Source organism: Pan paniscus, chromosome X (assembly GCF_029289425.2).
Source record: "Pan paniscus chromosome X, NHGRI_mPanPan1-v2.0_pri, whole genome shotgun sequence".
Classification (NCBI taxonomy): Eukaryota; Metazoa; Chordata; class Mammalia; order Primates; family Hominidae; genus Pan; species Pan paniscus.
In genome coordinates, this window is record NC_073272.2 from 46,659,325 (window position 1) to 46,674,160 (window position 14,836).

At 37.0% G+C, this 14,836-nt stretch overlaps 1 protein-coding gene across 20 annotated transcripts in view; it reads left to right on the forward strand.

Annotated features, from left to right (window-relative positions):
- Window positions 1–14,836, forward strand: part of KDM6A (lysine demethylase 6A) — a 235,090-nt gene that overhangs the window by 150,462 nt on the left and 69,792 nt on the right. For all 20 annotated transcript variants that reach the window (XM_003808365.5, XM_057301150.2, XM_057301151.2 and 17 more), the window contains 2 exons: window positions 10,250–10,304; window positions 12,980–13,014. In XM_003808365.5, the coding sequence (XP_003808413.1) occupies window positions 10,250–10,304; window positions 12,980–13,014 (90 nt within the window). The remainder of the gene's footprint in view (window positions 1–10,249; window positions 10,305–12,979; window positions 13,015–14,836) is intronic.

Here is a 14,836-nt window from a genome sequence, read left to right on the forward strand (position 1 = left end):
TTGGATTCTTGGTCATGAACTCTTTGCCTAATGTCTAGAAGAGTTTTCTGATGTTATCTTCTAGAATTTATATCTTCCAAATAAATAGTTTCAACCCTTCTTTAGTCTCAGTTATCTATCATGTAAAACAACCATAATTGGGGGCCAGCATAGATACTGTTGGAGAAATAAATATTCCTGTCTTAGAACTTAATCCTTGTATTTTTGTCCCTCTGCCCATCCTCAGAAATGTGAAGCTAATGCTCAGCAAACTTTATAATCATATGGTGTTATTTTTACATTAAATTGACCAATAAAGATTGTATGTGTTTAGTGAGCAGTGGAGATACCAATTCTTAATTCGTGAACTAGTTTAATGTTATCTGAACCAGAGTCCATTTCAGGGTGACAGGTATTTTGTTGTTTTTCTTCTCTGTTTCAGCTAATATCCCCTAAGGTGGGTTTGGTTGCCTAGTTAATGCCATACAGTTAATTCAGGATTTTTTTTTTTGAGACGGAGTCTCACTCTGTTGCCCAGGCTGGAATACTGTGGTGTGATCTCGGCTCACTGCAACCTCCGCCTCCCAGTTTCAAACAATTCTCCTGTCTCAGCCTCCCGAGTAGCTGGGACTACCGGCATGTGCCACCACACCTGGCTAATTTTTGTATTTTTAGTAGAGACGGGGTTTCACCATATTGGTCAGGCTGGTCTCGAACTTCTGACCTCAGGTGATCCACCTGCCTCAGCCTCCCAAAGTGCTGGAATTACAGGTGCAAGCCACCATGCCCAGCCTAATTCAGGACTTTTATTTCATTATCCTTCAATGATATTAATGACAGTTACTTATTTTCAGTATATATTTGAAGCAGTGTGCTACCATTACTTTAACAAAAGGATATTACTGTTGACAGATAGTTTTATATAATGCCCCTAATTTTCACATCCTGGCAGACTATTAAAATTATTTCCTTCATGTGAAGAATAAGATACAATGACACCCTTATTCTTCAGTCAGTTAATGCCTGTGCATCTATTTAGTGAAGCTTATATAGGAATTTTCCCTAATGTTTACATATTTAAATATTCCTAAAATATGTCAACTTAGAACTCTTTTGGGATTTTAAAGGTAGGTAACCAAAAAGGGTGCCTTTTTTTATGGAAACCTGTAGATCATTGGCTGAGATGCCAATTTAAGTCCCCTTTTATAATTTGGTATTTGAATATGATAAGTGCTGATTGAAGGGGTTAATGTGAAAGGGATAGGAAGATGAGAATTATGGAGACAGTAAATGTTTCAAAGGAAATGGATTGAACTCAAATGCGACTTGTGTGTTAGCTTGCTATTTTACTGGGTGTTGGTGTTTCTTGAATGGGTAGATAAATAAAATGGAAGAGGCTATAAAATGAGAAAATGCCTACTTATAGAACAGGCTGGAAAATTTGAAGAAAAGAAAAAAAGCTGGTTTTATTCATCATCACTTAACAGAATTTTTTTCTATACAAACTGACACTGCAGTTGTTTTTTCCAGATGGCTCAGTTCACCAATTCATTCAGTATGCTTGCCATCTTATTATACTCGACATGAAACTTCTGAGTGAAGTAGCAGCTCCACTGTCTTTGTACCATACTCTTCTTTAGGAACTACTTCATTACGAGGTGTCTCATTTGATCTTCTACCCTGTATAAACTCAGGAATTTTATTGTAATATTTTTGATGCCAAGATATTTAGGCAGAAGGAATACATGAAGACATGATCATGTATGTGTACCTCCTTTTAGAAACCACTTTTGAAATCTGAAATGCCTCCTGTCTTTTATTATTTTATTCATGTAGAATGCACAGATCATTTGTTTCATATAATTAAAATATTGTGGGCCGGGCGCAGTGGCTCACGCCTGTAATCCCAGCACTTTGGGAGGCCAAGCGGGTGGGTCCCCTGAGGTCAGGAGTTCGTGAACAGCCTGGCCAATATGGAGAAATCCCGTCTCTACTTAAAAAAAAAAAAAAATTTAGCTGGGCATGGTGGCGCGCCTGTAGTCCCAGCTACTCCGGAGGCTGAGACAGGAGAACTGCTTGAACCTGGGAGGTGGAGATTGCAGTGAGCTGAGATCGCACCATTGCACTCCAGCCTGGGCAACAATAGCGAAACTCCGTCTCAAAAAAAAAAAAAAAAAGATACTGTGAACTTTCTGTATTTTAGAAATAACTTGCTGAGTTTGAATGCTAGCTATTAAATTAATTTTATCCATGCCTTATGTTTCTAGAATATTTGTAATGTTTCTTTATTGACATTTTAATAGTATATTTTTGTTAGTTCAGTAGTCTGAAGATAATGAAAGTTTAGGGCTGGGCACCATGGCTCATGCCTGTAAACCCAGCACCCAGCACTTTCGGAGGCTGAGGCGGGTAGATCACCTGAGGTCAGAAGTTTGAGAGCATCTTGGGCAACATAGTGAGAGAGACACACACACACACACACACACGTTTGTTAGTTCAGTAGTCTGAAGATAATGAAAGTTTAGGGCTGGGCTTAGTAGCTTATGCCTGTAATCCCAGCACTTTGGGAAGCTGAGGCAGGTGGATCACCTGAAGTTAGAAGTTCGAGAGCAACCTGGGCAACATAGTGAGACACACATATACACACACACACAACATAGTGTGAAACACACACACACACACACCCGCCCGTCTCTTAAAGAAAAAGTTATTATTTCTCCATACTTGCTCTGCCCTATTTCCTTTATGATGCTCAATAGCTCTCACCTCTTTCAACTGGCATTTTGAAAATTTTAATCTTGAGTGGTTTGATTTGAGAGAAAGAATGGAGGAAGGCATCTCACTCATATGACTCAGTTTTCTTAGGGGATTAGAAAAGTCCTATCCCCTTGCCACCCCCAACAGCTTGGAATAATTGGTGGTAGTTATAAAACTATAAGATTTGGTGTTTATCCTGAGATTTGGCTTAGAACATGGGACCGGGAAGGGAAAGAAATTCTTCAAGAAAGGATCTACAGAGTATTGGCATATCATGGAAGCTGCATTTGTAGAATCTTCATAGGAATTGGTTGGGATGTAAAAATGGTGAGGCCTAATCGTTGTTTTTTGGTACTTTTTTTTTTTTTTTGAGACGGAGTTTCACTCTTGTTGCCCAGGCTAGAGTGCAATGGCGCGATCTCGGCTCACTGCAACCTCTGCCTCCCAGGTTCAGGTGATTCTCCTGTCTCAGCCTCCCGAGTAGCTGGGATTACAGATGCATGCCACCACGCCTGGCTAATTTTTGTATTTTTAGTAGAGATGGGGTTTCATCGTATGGTCAGGCTGCTCTCAAACTCCTGATCTTAGGCGATCCGCCTGCCTTGGCCTCCCAAAGTGCTGGTTGGTCCCTCAAAGTGCTGGGATTACAGGCGTGAGCCACCACGCCCGGCCTGTACTTTTTATTTAATGGATTTCCTCCTGGAGTAACAGCAACACCACACAGCAACAGCAAACTAAGTTTGGGGCCAGACCCACAAATTAACCTCATTTTTCATTGCTACCATGTTTAACATTTAAAATGCTTCACTGAGGCAGTTCTTAATACATACTATTTTTGGATAAACCACCAGGCAGATACCAAAAAATATTAGCACACTATTCTGGTCATCTTAAGAAAAGAAGAACATTCTTTTTTAGTATTAGTTACGCTGTGTATTTCTTCCTTTGGTATAACTGTTGGTTCTTTATACATAAAATTCATATAGTCAGATTTTGCTTGGCTTTTTATGGTTAGCAGTAGATTGGATTATGATTGAGGAAACTGCAACCCACTTTATTTTCTTTGATTTAAATCTTCCTTTTCCTTTCAGTCATTGACAGTAGAACTCAGTTTCACCTGAGTGTAACATCACTGTTCCTTTTGGCAGAGGATGGTCATTGCTGTTTATTTTGTTTTCTACTTTTTCTCACTTGTAGAAAATAATCATCCTTTCCCTGTTCTTTTCTCTTTGTACTACTCGTCAGCTTGTACTTTACCAATTTCCTAGATAATAGTTTCTGATACGAGGCAACCTCCTAATTAATTTATCTGGCCACTTAATAATGCTTTCTCTATTTCACTCTGCCTGCCCAACTTTGGTTTTCTGTTTGATATTATTTCTGCCCTGAGTTCTATAACGTGCCTTCAAGTATGAATTAGTAAAAGTGGCCGAAATACTTCAATACCTGCAAAATGCATGTTTGAAAAGTACATGGCTGCTCATATATGTGCAGTAACACCATTCTTTCTCTTTGAAACTGAGGAGTTAGGGTGATTCTAGGTTCCCTGTGTTACAGTTTCTCTCTTCTAGTATATTTTAACTACAGAAGTCATTTCTAAAGTGATTTCTGGTGCTAACTTACAACAACTTAAGGGCGTTATAGATATTTGATCTTCAAAGGCAGCTTTATAAAGCAGTCACTGTATTGTCACATTTAGAAAAAGGTTGTTTGGCTGGGCGCAGTGGCTCACACCTGTAATCCCAGCACTTTGGGAGGCTGAGGCGGGTGGATTGCCTGAGGTCAGGAGTTTGAGACTTGCTTGGCCAACATGATGAAACCCCATCCCTACTAAAAATACAAAAAATAAGCCCGCATGGTGGCAGGTGTCTGTAATCCCAGCTACTCGGGAGGCTGAGGCAGGAGAATCGCTTGACCTGGGAGGCGGAGGTTGAAGTGAGCAGAGATCAAGCCATTGCCCTCAGCCTGGGCAACAAGAGCAAAACCCCATCTAATAAATACATACATACATACATATATACATACATACATACATACATACAAAATTTAGTCGAGGGTGCTGGTGTGTGCCAGTAATCCCAGCTACTCCAGAGGCGGAGGCCCAAGAATCGCTTGAACTGGGGAGGTGGAGGTTGCAGTGAGCCGAGATTGCACCACTGCACTCCAGCCTGGGTGACAGAGTGAGATTGTCTCAAAAAAAAAAAAAAAAAAAAAGTTATGTTTTAAAAGGATATTCTACAGTGCAAATTTTTGCAGCATCCCCCTTTATAAAACATCATGTTCACCTTGTATTAGTTATTTGTGTACATATCAGTCTCAAATATGAATACAGATTGCTCACTAGATAGAAATACCTTGGAAATTAAGTTGGCTCATATTCTGATCATTTTGTGTACATAGGTTAGATGCAAACTAGGACCAGTTTTTAAAAATTTCTAGTCAGTTGCATACCTATACTTTTGTAAAGTATGATAGAAATGAAGAGTTGGAAGACTAGGTAGGATACAGCTACAGGAAGAAAGATGAGCAAGAGCTGTAAGATAAATGGTTGCTCATAGGATGGATGGGGGCAAGGTAATGAATGTATCCTAGAGATCTTAAAGAGATTTATTAACTGACTTGATGCGGGAAGAGATTCCCCATTTACGGGCTCAGACCACTTTACTATGTTAAATAAAGTAGGGGATAAAGAAAGTAGCAGCCGGTTTTGGGTTTAGGAGGTGAAAAGGCTCTGAATGGCGATAAGTCATTTGGGAGTAAATTGATTTGGAGGTACCTGAGGGATATCAGATATTCATGCACACAGATATAAATCTGGAGCCAAAAAGAAGAGCTAGAACTAAGATTTTGAACATCTTCAGTATACAATGCGTTTTGTCCCCCACCCCTTTTTTTTGTTAAAGAAATTTTTAGAAAAGACCGGCTGGTAAACTTCAAAAAAGAAGCCTCTTTTTTGAGCGAAGATTGTCAGGATTTGTTAGCTATTAGCAAGTCATTGGTATGCAGTAGATTCCCTCCTGGAAACAGTTGTAATAACGTTGTATTACAAAGAGTATCAGAACTGAGTTTTGAGGGCTTTGGGAGAACCTCAGTCAGATCATCTTGACCAGGAACATGGCTCACAAGCCCTACCAAAACTTAGCCGTTTTCAGTTCTGTATCTTATTTTAGAGACCACATTTTTAAAGTAAGTACCATGACATCCTAGGGCATTTCCCTATTCTTACCCATAGACTATTCATTTTAGGAATCAAGTTTGTTGGTTTTAATTTATACTTTTATTTTATTTTTTAATATTAATTTTATTTTTTTGAGACAAAATCTCACTCTGTCGCCCATGCTGGAGTGCAGTGGTGCGATCTTGGGTCACTGCAACCTTCGCTTCCTGGGTTCAAGCGATTCTCATGCCTCAGCCACCTGAGGCATGTGCCACCATACCCTGCTAATTTTTGTATTTGTAGAGGAGACTGGGTTTTGCCATGTTGGCCTGGCTTGTCTCAAACTTTTGGCCTCAAGTGATCTGCCCGCCTTGGCCTCCCGAAGTGCTGAGATTATAGGTGTGAGCCACCATGCCCTGCCCTAAATTCATAATTTTAGAAATGTGGCAGTCTGTAACAATGAATAAGAAAAAAATGATTTATCTTTGACATGCAACAGTACCTGGCACACCTTTCCTTTTCTCACTTAAATGGTCATTATAACCCTGTTTTATAAGGCTCTGTAAAAATAACTTCAGTGGTTTCCTCAGCCTGAAGTAACTCTTTTCTTACTTTCCTCATCTATATCTTTTTGGATTCTGTTATGGAGTTGTCTTTCCTGTGTATTCTCAGAGCAGGTTAAAATTTTAAAAATCCTATTAAGGCATTAATTTCAGTGAACATTGTATTCTGTAGATGTATAGCCATAGAAGCGTGCCTGGCATAGATAAAAGCTGGTTGCCAGCGTGTCAGTCCTAAAATGCCATGTGTCTACCTTAATTGGATATAGACAGCAGTATCAACTATACATACATTGTTTATATAGTCTGAAATAAAGGTTTCTGGGGCAAGCACATAATTTAAAAACTTCAAAATAGAATAGTGTGGTTTAACTCTGTATATTAGAATAGCTTGCATAAGTTTTTTTCTGGTTTGCAGGTTGTTGCCTACAACCCACTGAATCAGAACATTCTAGATTGGTACTGGAATCTAAACATTGCTCCAAATTAATAACTTATAACTAAATACATAATTTGTCAATTGCAAAAAGTTATCCCATTGTTTGTTTTCAGGATTGGGAATATAGTTGAAGGGTTCTACAAGTAAAAAGATTCATGAGGTAATCAGACTATATACAGCTAGAAATAAAACAATTTAAAGGGAAATAAAGTCTTGAAACTCAAGTTTTATGTGTTAATTACATGAATATAGATTTCTCCCCCCTCCCCATAGAAATCAAGTTCCATTGGCTGTATTAGGCAAAATACTATAACATTATTTTGAAATATTGAACACGTTGAAGGCTTTTAAAACAAAAGGTGACTTTGGTGATAAAGATGTCAACAGAAATAGTAATGAATCAAACTTTGCGTTAAATTGGGCCAGAAGTGCTCCATAAAAAGAAAATCTCTATAACATTAAAAAAAAAAAGTCATAAGTAAATCTTCTTGCTTGGAAACTAATTTTCTGTAGACTGCTTTCCGCCTTCAGGTTTGTATATAGTCTTTGAACTGCAGAGGCCTCTTCTGCATAATAATTATTTCACACAGCAGTAGCCAGTTTCAGCACTGCAGTATTTCAGTGTGAGGCACAGATGTTTCCTAGCTGCCTCTGTTGGTTGCAGGGAAGGGTGCTGGATATTTTACCATGGTATTTTCAGGTTTGTGGGCTGGTTATCATAATTGATAGTCCTTTCTACTGGTGTATATGTTAATAGGTACATCTATTTTGCGTCTGGTTTAGGTCCTGGAAATGAGGCTTTGTGGTCATGTTATCCCTACCCCGGTTCTTCATCTCTCTTGAGAGTGCTGAACAGCGTATCAGTGTTTTTCTTTATGTGGAACGGTGTTGTTAGTTTCTTATAAACACTTAGTAATTATTCTGTAAGTTCTTTCATTGTCATAGTGGATGTTTTTGAATGTGTATTCATTTTTTTTTTTGTTTTTGTTTTTTGAAACGCATTCTCGTTTTTTCCGCCACAGGCACCCGCCACCATGTCAGCTAATTTTTGTGTTTTTAGTAGAGACGGGGTTTCACGATGTTGGCCAGGCTGGTCTCGAACTCCTAACCTTAGGTGATCTGCCCGCCTCGGCCTCCCAAAGTACTGGGATTATAGGTGTGAGCTACTGTACCCAACCAATGTGTATTCTTTTGCTGAGTAATTTTCCTATGTCTTCACTGTTTGGAAATGTTTGGTATTTCATAGTGTTGTGGGTTTGAAATGGTGCATCAGTAACTTGATTGCTGCGTTTAAGATTGTTTTATAATTACACAAAACATGGTCAAGAAATACTCCTGCCAGGTTTCATTACAGAATCTTAAATTACTGATAGATGAAATGTAGGCTAGGCTATTTGAATTCTACATCTCTATTCTTCCTTGTGGGGTTTCAGTGAAATAGTAAAACTAAAATATTGCCATATTGAAGGCCGTTTCTTCTCATTTCAGTTTGTACCCTTTGATGGCTCAGTTAGGAATGGTGGTCTGTGTTCTTCTATCTAAATATTTATGCTTACAGGACAAATTAGACTTAGAAATGTAGTACAGTCTGAATGTGTGACTACTCTTGTGCTCTTTTTGTCTAGAGGAAAGCAATTGATTATAAAGCATGCTTTGCTTTCATAGTACTCAAACGTTTTAAAATAGTCTGTTCTCTATTGCTATGGTAGCACACTAAAGGGATGTTTGAAGACATAGTCTGCTTAGTAGGCCAAGGGAAAATAAAAGCAGTTTTTGAAGTGTTCAAATGTTAGATTTTTTTCATTCAGTCAACTATGGCAAATGATTTTCCAGTTTTATTTTGTTGACCATTGCATCCCTAGTGTCTGCATTGTCCTTAGGGCATTATAGACTCTTGACCCATTGAGAAGATGTAATCAGCTTTAAGTTTAAGAATATTACAAGTGTTGGTCAGCCTAATTATGCATGCACATCAGAGACTTTTATTTTATTTTATTTTTTTTGAGATGGATTCTCTGTCGCCTAGGTTGGAGTGGAGTGGCACGCTCTTGGCTCACTGCAATCTCTGCCTCCCGGGTTCAAGGAATTCTGCCGTCTCAGCCTCCGGAGTAGCTGAGACTACAGGCTCTCACCACCATGAACAGCTAATTTTTTATTTTTAGTAGAGATGGGGTTTCAGTATATTGGTCAGGCTGGTCTTGAACTCCTGACCTCAGGTGATCCACCCACCTCGACCTCCCAAAGTGCTGGGATTACAGTCGTGAGCCACTGCACCTTGCCAAGAGACATTCTTGAGTGAATACATTAATAATAGCCAGTGTTCATACCAAATGATGTTTTCTAATTTTCCTTCCTTGTGACTTTTGGGTAGCCAACATCAATAACTCTTTAGATTTTTGGATTGTGGATAGGAATGAATTTATTATGGTCATTTTTTTAAATGCTTTCCACTTTAATTACTTTTAATGCTAAAAATTTGTGGAGGCTCAGAAAATTTGAATATATATTTGTAGGAATATTATTTAGAAGAGTTTAAAGAGATTTACTCATCTTTTTTAACTTAGATTTTATACCAACTCTATTACTTATCTTAATTTATATACCTTGTTTAATGTTGATAAACTAGATATTAAATGTCACCCAGTGTTCTTGATGATAATATGCACTCCTAAAAATTAGTGTTATGCATTGATGTTAATGTGCTTATATGATATTATTACAAGTGGATTCTGTATTAGTGGTTTATTGTTGACTGGAAAATTATACAAATTCTATGCATATAATGTCACATTGTAAAAGGACAGTTATATTTGGTAGATGAACTTGGACACAGGCTATTTTAAAAGGCACTTAAGTACAGTGATTATTGAAAGATCAGTAAAGACAGAAAGTTTTACCCTCTATGACAATACTCATAGTGATTTTTTTTGTTTCAGACGTCCATGTCTCATTTTGAGATAAGCAGTGGTGTTCTGACAATACCATCAGACTTCTACTTGGATTTTCAAAAATAATAATATGTTCTCTAAATATTTAAACTGTTGTATAGCACTTCCTGTTTACTTGACTTAAATATCTTCACCTTTTTCATATAAATAAAAATATACATAGGATAACTTGATAAAATTAATTCTTTTTCAAATTCTCCATTCTCAGCTGTCTCAAGAAAATAACCCCACAGCATGTCAGTTGTCAGCAGTAAATGTTCAAAGTATTTCTAGTTGGTAGGCTAGTGTATTTTATTTGCATAGCCTGTATTCATTATTATTTTAGACCTTACATACCTGAAAAGTATCTTAAGATGCTTTTGTGTGACTCTAAATTGAGTGCATTAATTTTCTCACTCTCGTCTTGCAGCATTTTCAGTTAGCTTTGGTTGACTGTAATCCCTGCACTTTGTCCAATGCTGAAAGTAAGTATTATTAAGTACTGTAGTTTTCTACATGTATTCCGATCACTTCATGGCAAATAACAATAATGTTAGTGATAAATTCTGTGCAATTTTTTCTTTTAGAATTGTTTAATGTAACTATATTGGTTGCCATGGCAACTTACATAAATGGAACCTGCAAGACCAGATATTGTGAACAGCCTGTGTCTAAAATAGATAGGCCAGTGAAGTGAGTTGTTGAATTAAAAGTATCTTCACTAATAAACAAGATTGATTTTTTTCTGTCGTGTATTATATTGTAGATGACTTGGTAGGATTAAAAACAGGTTTTGCTGGTCTTTTAGGAAACATGAGTATATAAAGATTCTTATCTGATAGCTTACTGATTCCTACTGCGTGGGATAAAAATTATTGGTAATTATGAAGACATATTTGTGACTTTTATGATAGTTTTATATATCATTTAGAAAGTTTGAGTTGACATTTTTCAATTAATTAGAAAGGAATGCATTTACGAAGCATGTTCTAACAAAGTGTTTTTTTCCAAACAGTTATTTTCTGCTTCTATGTAGGTGTCTTTTCAAAAGCAGATTGGGTTGATGATATGTTTATCGATATGTATTTAGGTATATTTATTTAATATACAGTAAAGTATCCAGTAAAAAGGTTTAAGAATATTCGTTGACGCTGAATTTCTTAAAAACCTTCTTACTTGAAAAATAAATTATTATTATTATTATTATTATTTTCTTTTTTTTTTGAGATGGAGCCTCACTCTGTTGCCCAGGCTGGAGTGCAGTGGTGTGATTTTGGCTCACTGCAAGCTCCGCCTACCGGGTTGACGCCATTCTCCTGCCTCAGCCTCCCAAGTAGCTGGGACTACAGGTGCCCGCCACCATGCCCAGCTAATTTTTTGTATTTTTAGTAGACATGGGGTTTCACCGTGTTAGCCAGGATGGTCTCGATCTCCTGACCTTGTGATCCTCCCACCTCGGCCTCCCAAAGTTCTGGGATTACAGGCGGGAGCCACCGCGCCCATCCGAAAAATGAAATTTTTAATTGGTATAAGAAAAATCGAGCAATTAATGACAGTTTCAGTCATACAAAGGATTCCGGGTTTTAGAAAGTCAGTGTTTTGCTGTAAGTTACTTTTTTGTTTTTGTTTTTTGTTTCATTTTCAGATGGGGTCTTTCTCTGCCACTTAGGCTGGAGTGCAGTGGTGTCAGAGTAGCTCAGCTGCAGCCTCCAACTCCTGCACTCAAGTGATCTTCCTGCCTTAGCCTCCTGTAAATCACTTGAAAGAGTATAGAGAGATATTAGTGAAAAGTAGTCTTAGTCTTTAGAAATGCCCTAGGAAATTGTTGAATCAGCGAAAACTCTGTAGAATTTTCAATATAACATGGATTAAGAAATAGTATGGATTAAATCATCATTTAATCCAGATGAATTATGTCATACTTTTACTAAAGGTAATTTCCTGTGAAAATCTAAAGGATTTTTACTTTCTTAAATGAAATTCAGGATCCAGTACGATTAGGGTGTTTGTAGAATAAACGGTAGAATAATAACAAATGCAGCAGTATTTTATAGTTTCTAATATAAGGTTAGATTTGAAAAAATTGACTCATTGGTTTAGTAATTTATAAAGTTTTAATTTATACCTTTTTCTTAATTATATATCCAGGTTATAAACCATCTAGAATATATAGATGCTTAAAATTCTTTTCAAATTAGTTTACGAGAATAAGAAAACAACTGATTATCTTTTAATTCATTATGGTCTAGTACCTAAAAGGTAACTTTGGTAAGTCAGTTGAATGATAACTTTTATGGATGTCTCATAAATATCAAACTAAATGTTTTGGTAAATCCTCATTTTATTCTACTCTGTTTAAATCTCAGTTGTAGATCATTACTCTTGAGAGAAAAATGTCTGCATAGGTAGGATGAGTGCCACATGGCATAAAACTGTTGAATTTGAAACAGTTTGAACCATCATGAGTGCTACAAAGTGGTTGGTCACTCAAACGGGAGAGCATATTTTCTATTTAGAGACTTTAGGCTATTACAGTTTAGTTGATTTGGATAGTTTACTTTAGACAGTCTACTTGATTACTTGATAGCTATAATAATGCCTGATGTCACAACAAATGTAGAGTACCTACTTTGAGCCAGTATTACTCTTTTCAACACCAGGCTCCTTATTGTCTTTGTAAAACTTATTTTTCTTTGAATTTTTACATCATCACTGATTTGTACTTTGGTTTTAATATTTTTTAATTAAATATTGATTTTACTCTTTTTTGACTTGGGATTCAGTTTTTAAATACTGTGTTTTGAAATGTATAGATTATAAAGGTTTTCTCTCTTTGCTTAATGTTGCCATTTTGAACTTTGTAAAACATATATTCACTTGCTATAGATTTAATGCTAATTTTAATAATTGCATTGACAGAAATTTCATTTGATAATGACCAACAATGAATACATGTGGTTTCTTATCATGATTGTGTTCTTTAGTGTGTTTGTTTGTATATTCTATTTTAGTAAAAGCAAATAAAAGTTATGTTTTTCTATTACTTAAATCTATATAGTGTAGACTGTGATAATGTTTGATGCTTTGTTATTCTTACTTAATTTGCCCCGAATTCTGCTGTATTGTTACTGATTTTTTTGTCTTTCCTCATCCTTTGCAGTTCAGTTTCACATTGCCCACTTATATGAAACCCAGGTAAGTATTTTAACTTATTCTATTTAAAACAAAAGCAAACAAAAATCATTACTCCTATCATGCTTTACTGAAATCAGAAGTGTACAGATAATTTAATGGAGTTCTGGGCGTTACTTCTTAGGTAAATTTCGTATTTTATACTCATTAAATGTGATCAAGATGCTGCTTAGTAAAACAATTATTCCAAGGAGTGCTTGCTGTGTACAAATAAATTCCATTTAATATTTTCCTTTAAACTTGATCCATTTGCGGCTGGGCGTGGTAGCTCACACCTGTAATCCCACTGGTTTGGGAGGCCAAGGCGGGTAGATCACTTGAGGCCAGGAGTTCAAGACCAGCCTGGCCAACATGACGAAACCCCATCTTTACTAAAAATACAAAAAATTAGCTGGGCATGGTGGCAAGCACCTGTAATCCCAGCTACTCGGGAGGCTGAGGCACAAGAATTGCTTGAACCTGGGAGGTGGAGGTTGCAGTGAGCTGAGATCTCGCCACTGCACTCTAGCCTGGGCAACAGAGTGAGACTCTGTCTCAAGAAAAAAAGAAACAACTGAACTTGATGTAGATCATTTGCAAGCTCAAATGGCTATATTTAAGATTTATCTTATTCTTGATGCCAGATGCCTTCCTTTCTTTTCAGAATGTTTATAGATGGTTGTTGTAATGCGTTTTTTAAAGAATTCTTTTGCTTTTTCTTAAGACTGAAATAACTCTTCTATGTGTCATTATTGGAAAGGCATCAAGAGTCACCTCTTGATGTCCTTGCCATTAATTTCATGGCTCCTTCACTTTAAAAAACTTTTAACTTTTAGAACATCTTGGTTTTGTGTGTGTTGATTAATACACGGTCAAGATTGATACATCTTGATTTTGCTTAGTTGTGTGATAAAAGTATAACACATTTGGCGGGGGTGGTTGGAGGCAAGGGGAGGGAGAGCATTAGGACAAACACCTAATGCACGTGGGGCTTAAAACCTAGATGATGGGGTTGATAGGTGCAGCAAACCACCATGGCACATGTATACCTATGTAACAAACCTGCACATTCTGCACATGTATCCCAGAACTTAAAGTAAAATGAAAAAAAAGTATAACACATTCATTTTAGGCAGTGGTATGGAAAATCAGGAATAAATTTGTATGAGACTCAAAATTAGGTCATCATAGTTTACATAAATTTTTAACAGCTTTTTAGGAAACAAATACTGTTGGGTTTTTTTTTATGCCTACATAATTTATAAGGTCTGTTTTGATGTTTTGGCCCAGGTGTTACAATAAGGCATATATGTGCCATGCAGAGTTCATACCCACCAGATACAAGATCCTGCTACATCCCGTTGTTTATATTGTTATAGGATGTAATCAGACAGTTTGAGATCATTTATGCTGGTGGTTCCCAAACCCAGCTCTATGGCAGAATTATTTGGGAAGCTTTGTAAATCAGCTGTCATGGGGAGTTTTAAAAAATTAACATCAGATTTCTGGGTACCTCAACCCTCCCCATCTGCACTTTGCCTCCCCATCCCCCCTCTACCTCCCCATCCCTCCTCTACCCCATACTCTAGTTTTTCTAGTTCTCTATGAGATCACTGGTCTGTCATTAGCTAAAGAAGCGAAGTTTTTTTAACCTTTATTTTTAATGAGTATTTTTGCTGGAGATGGAATTCTGTTTATCTGACTGCTTTGAAATTCACAATACATTGTCTTTTGGCTTTCATTGGTTCTGATGTGAAGTTGTCTGTTGGTCTTACTGTTTAATCCTGTGAAGGTAATGTGGGCACAGGGCCCTCCTCCCATTGATTCATTTGATAAATTTTAATAC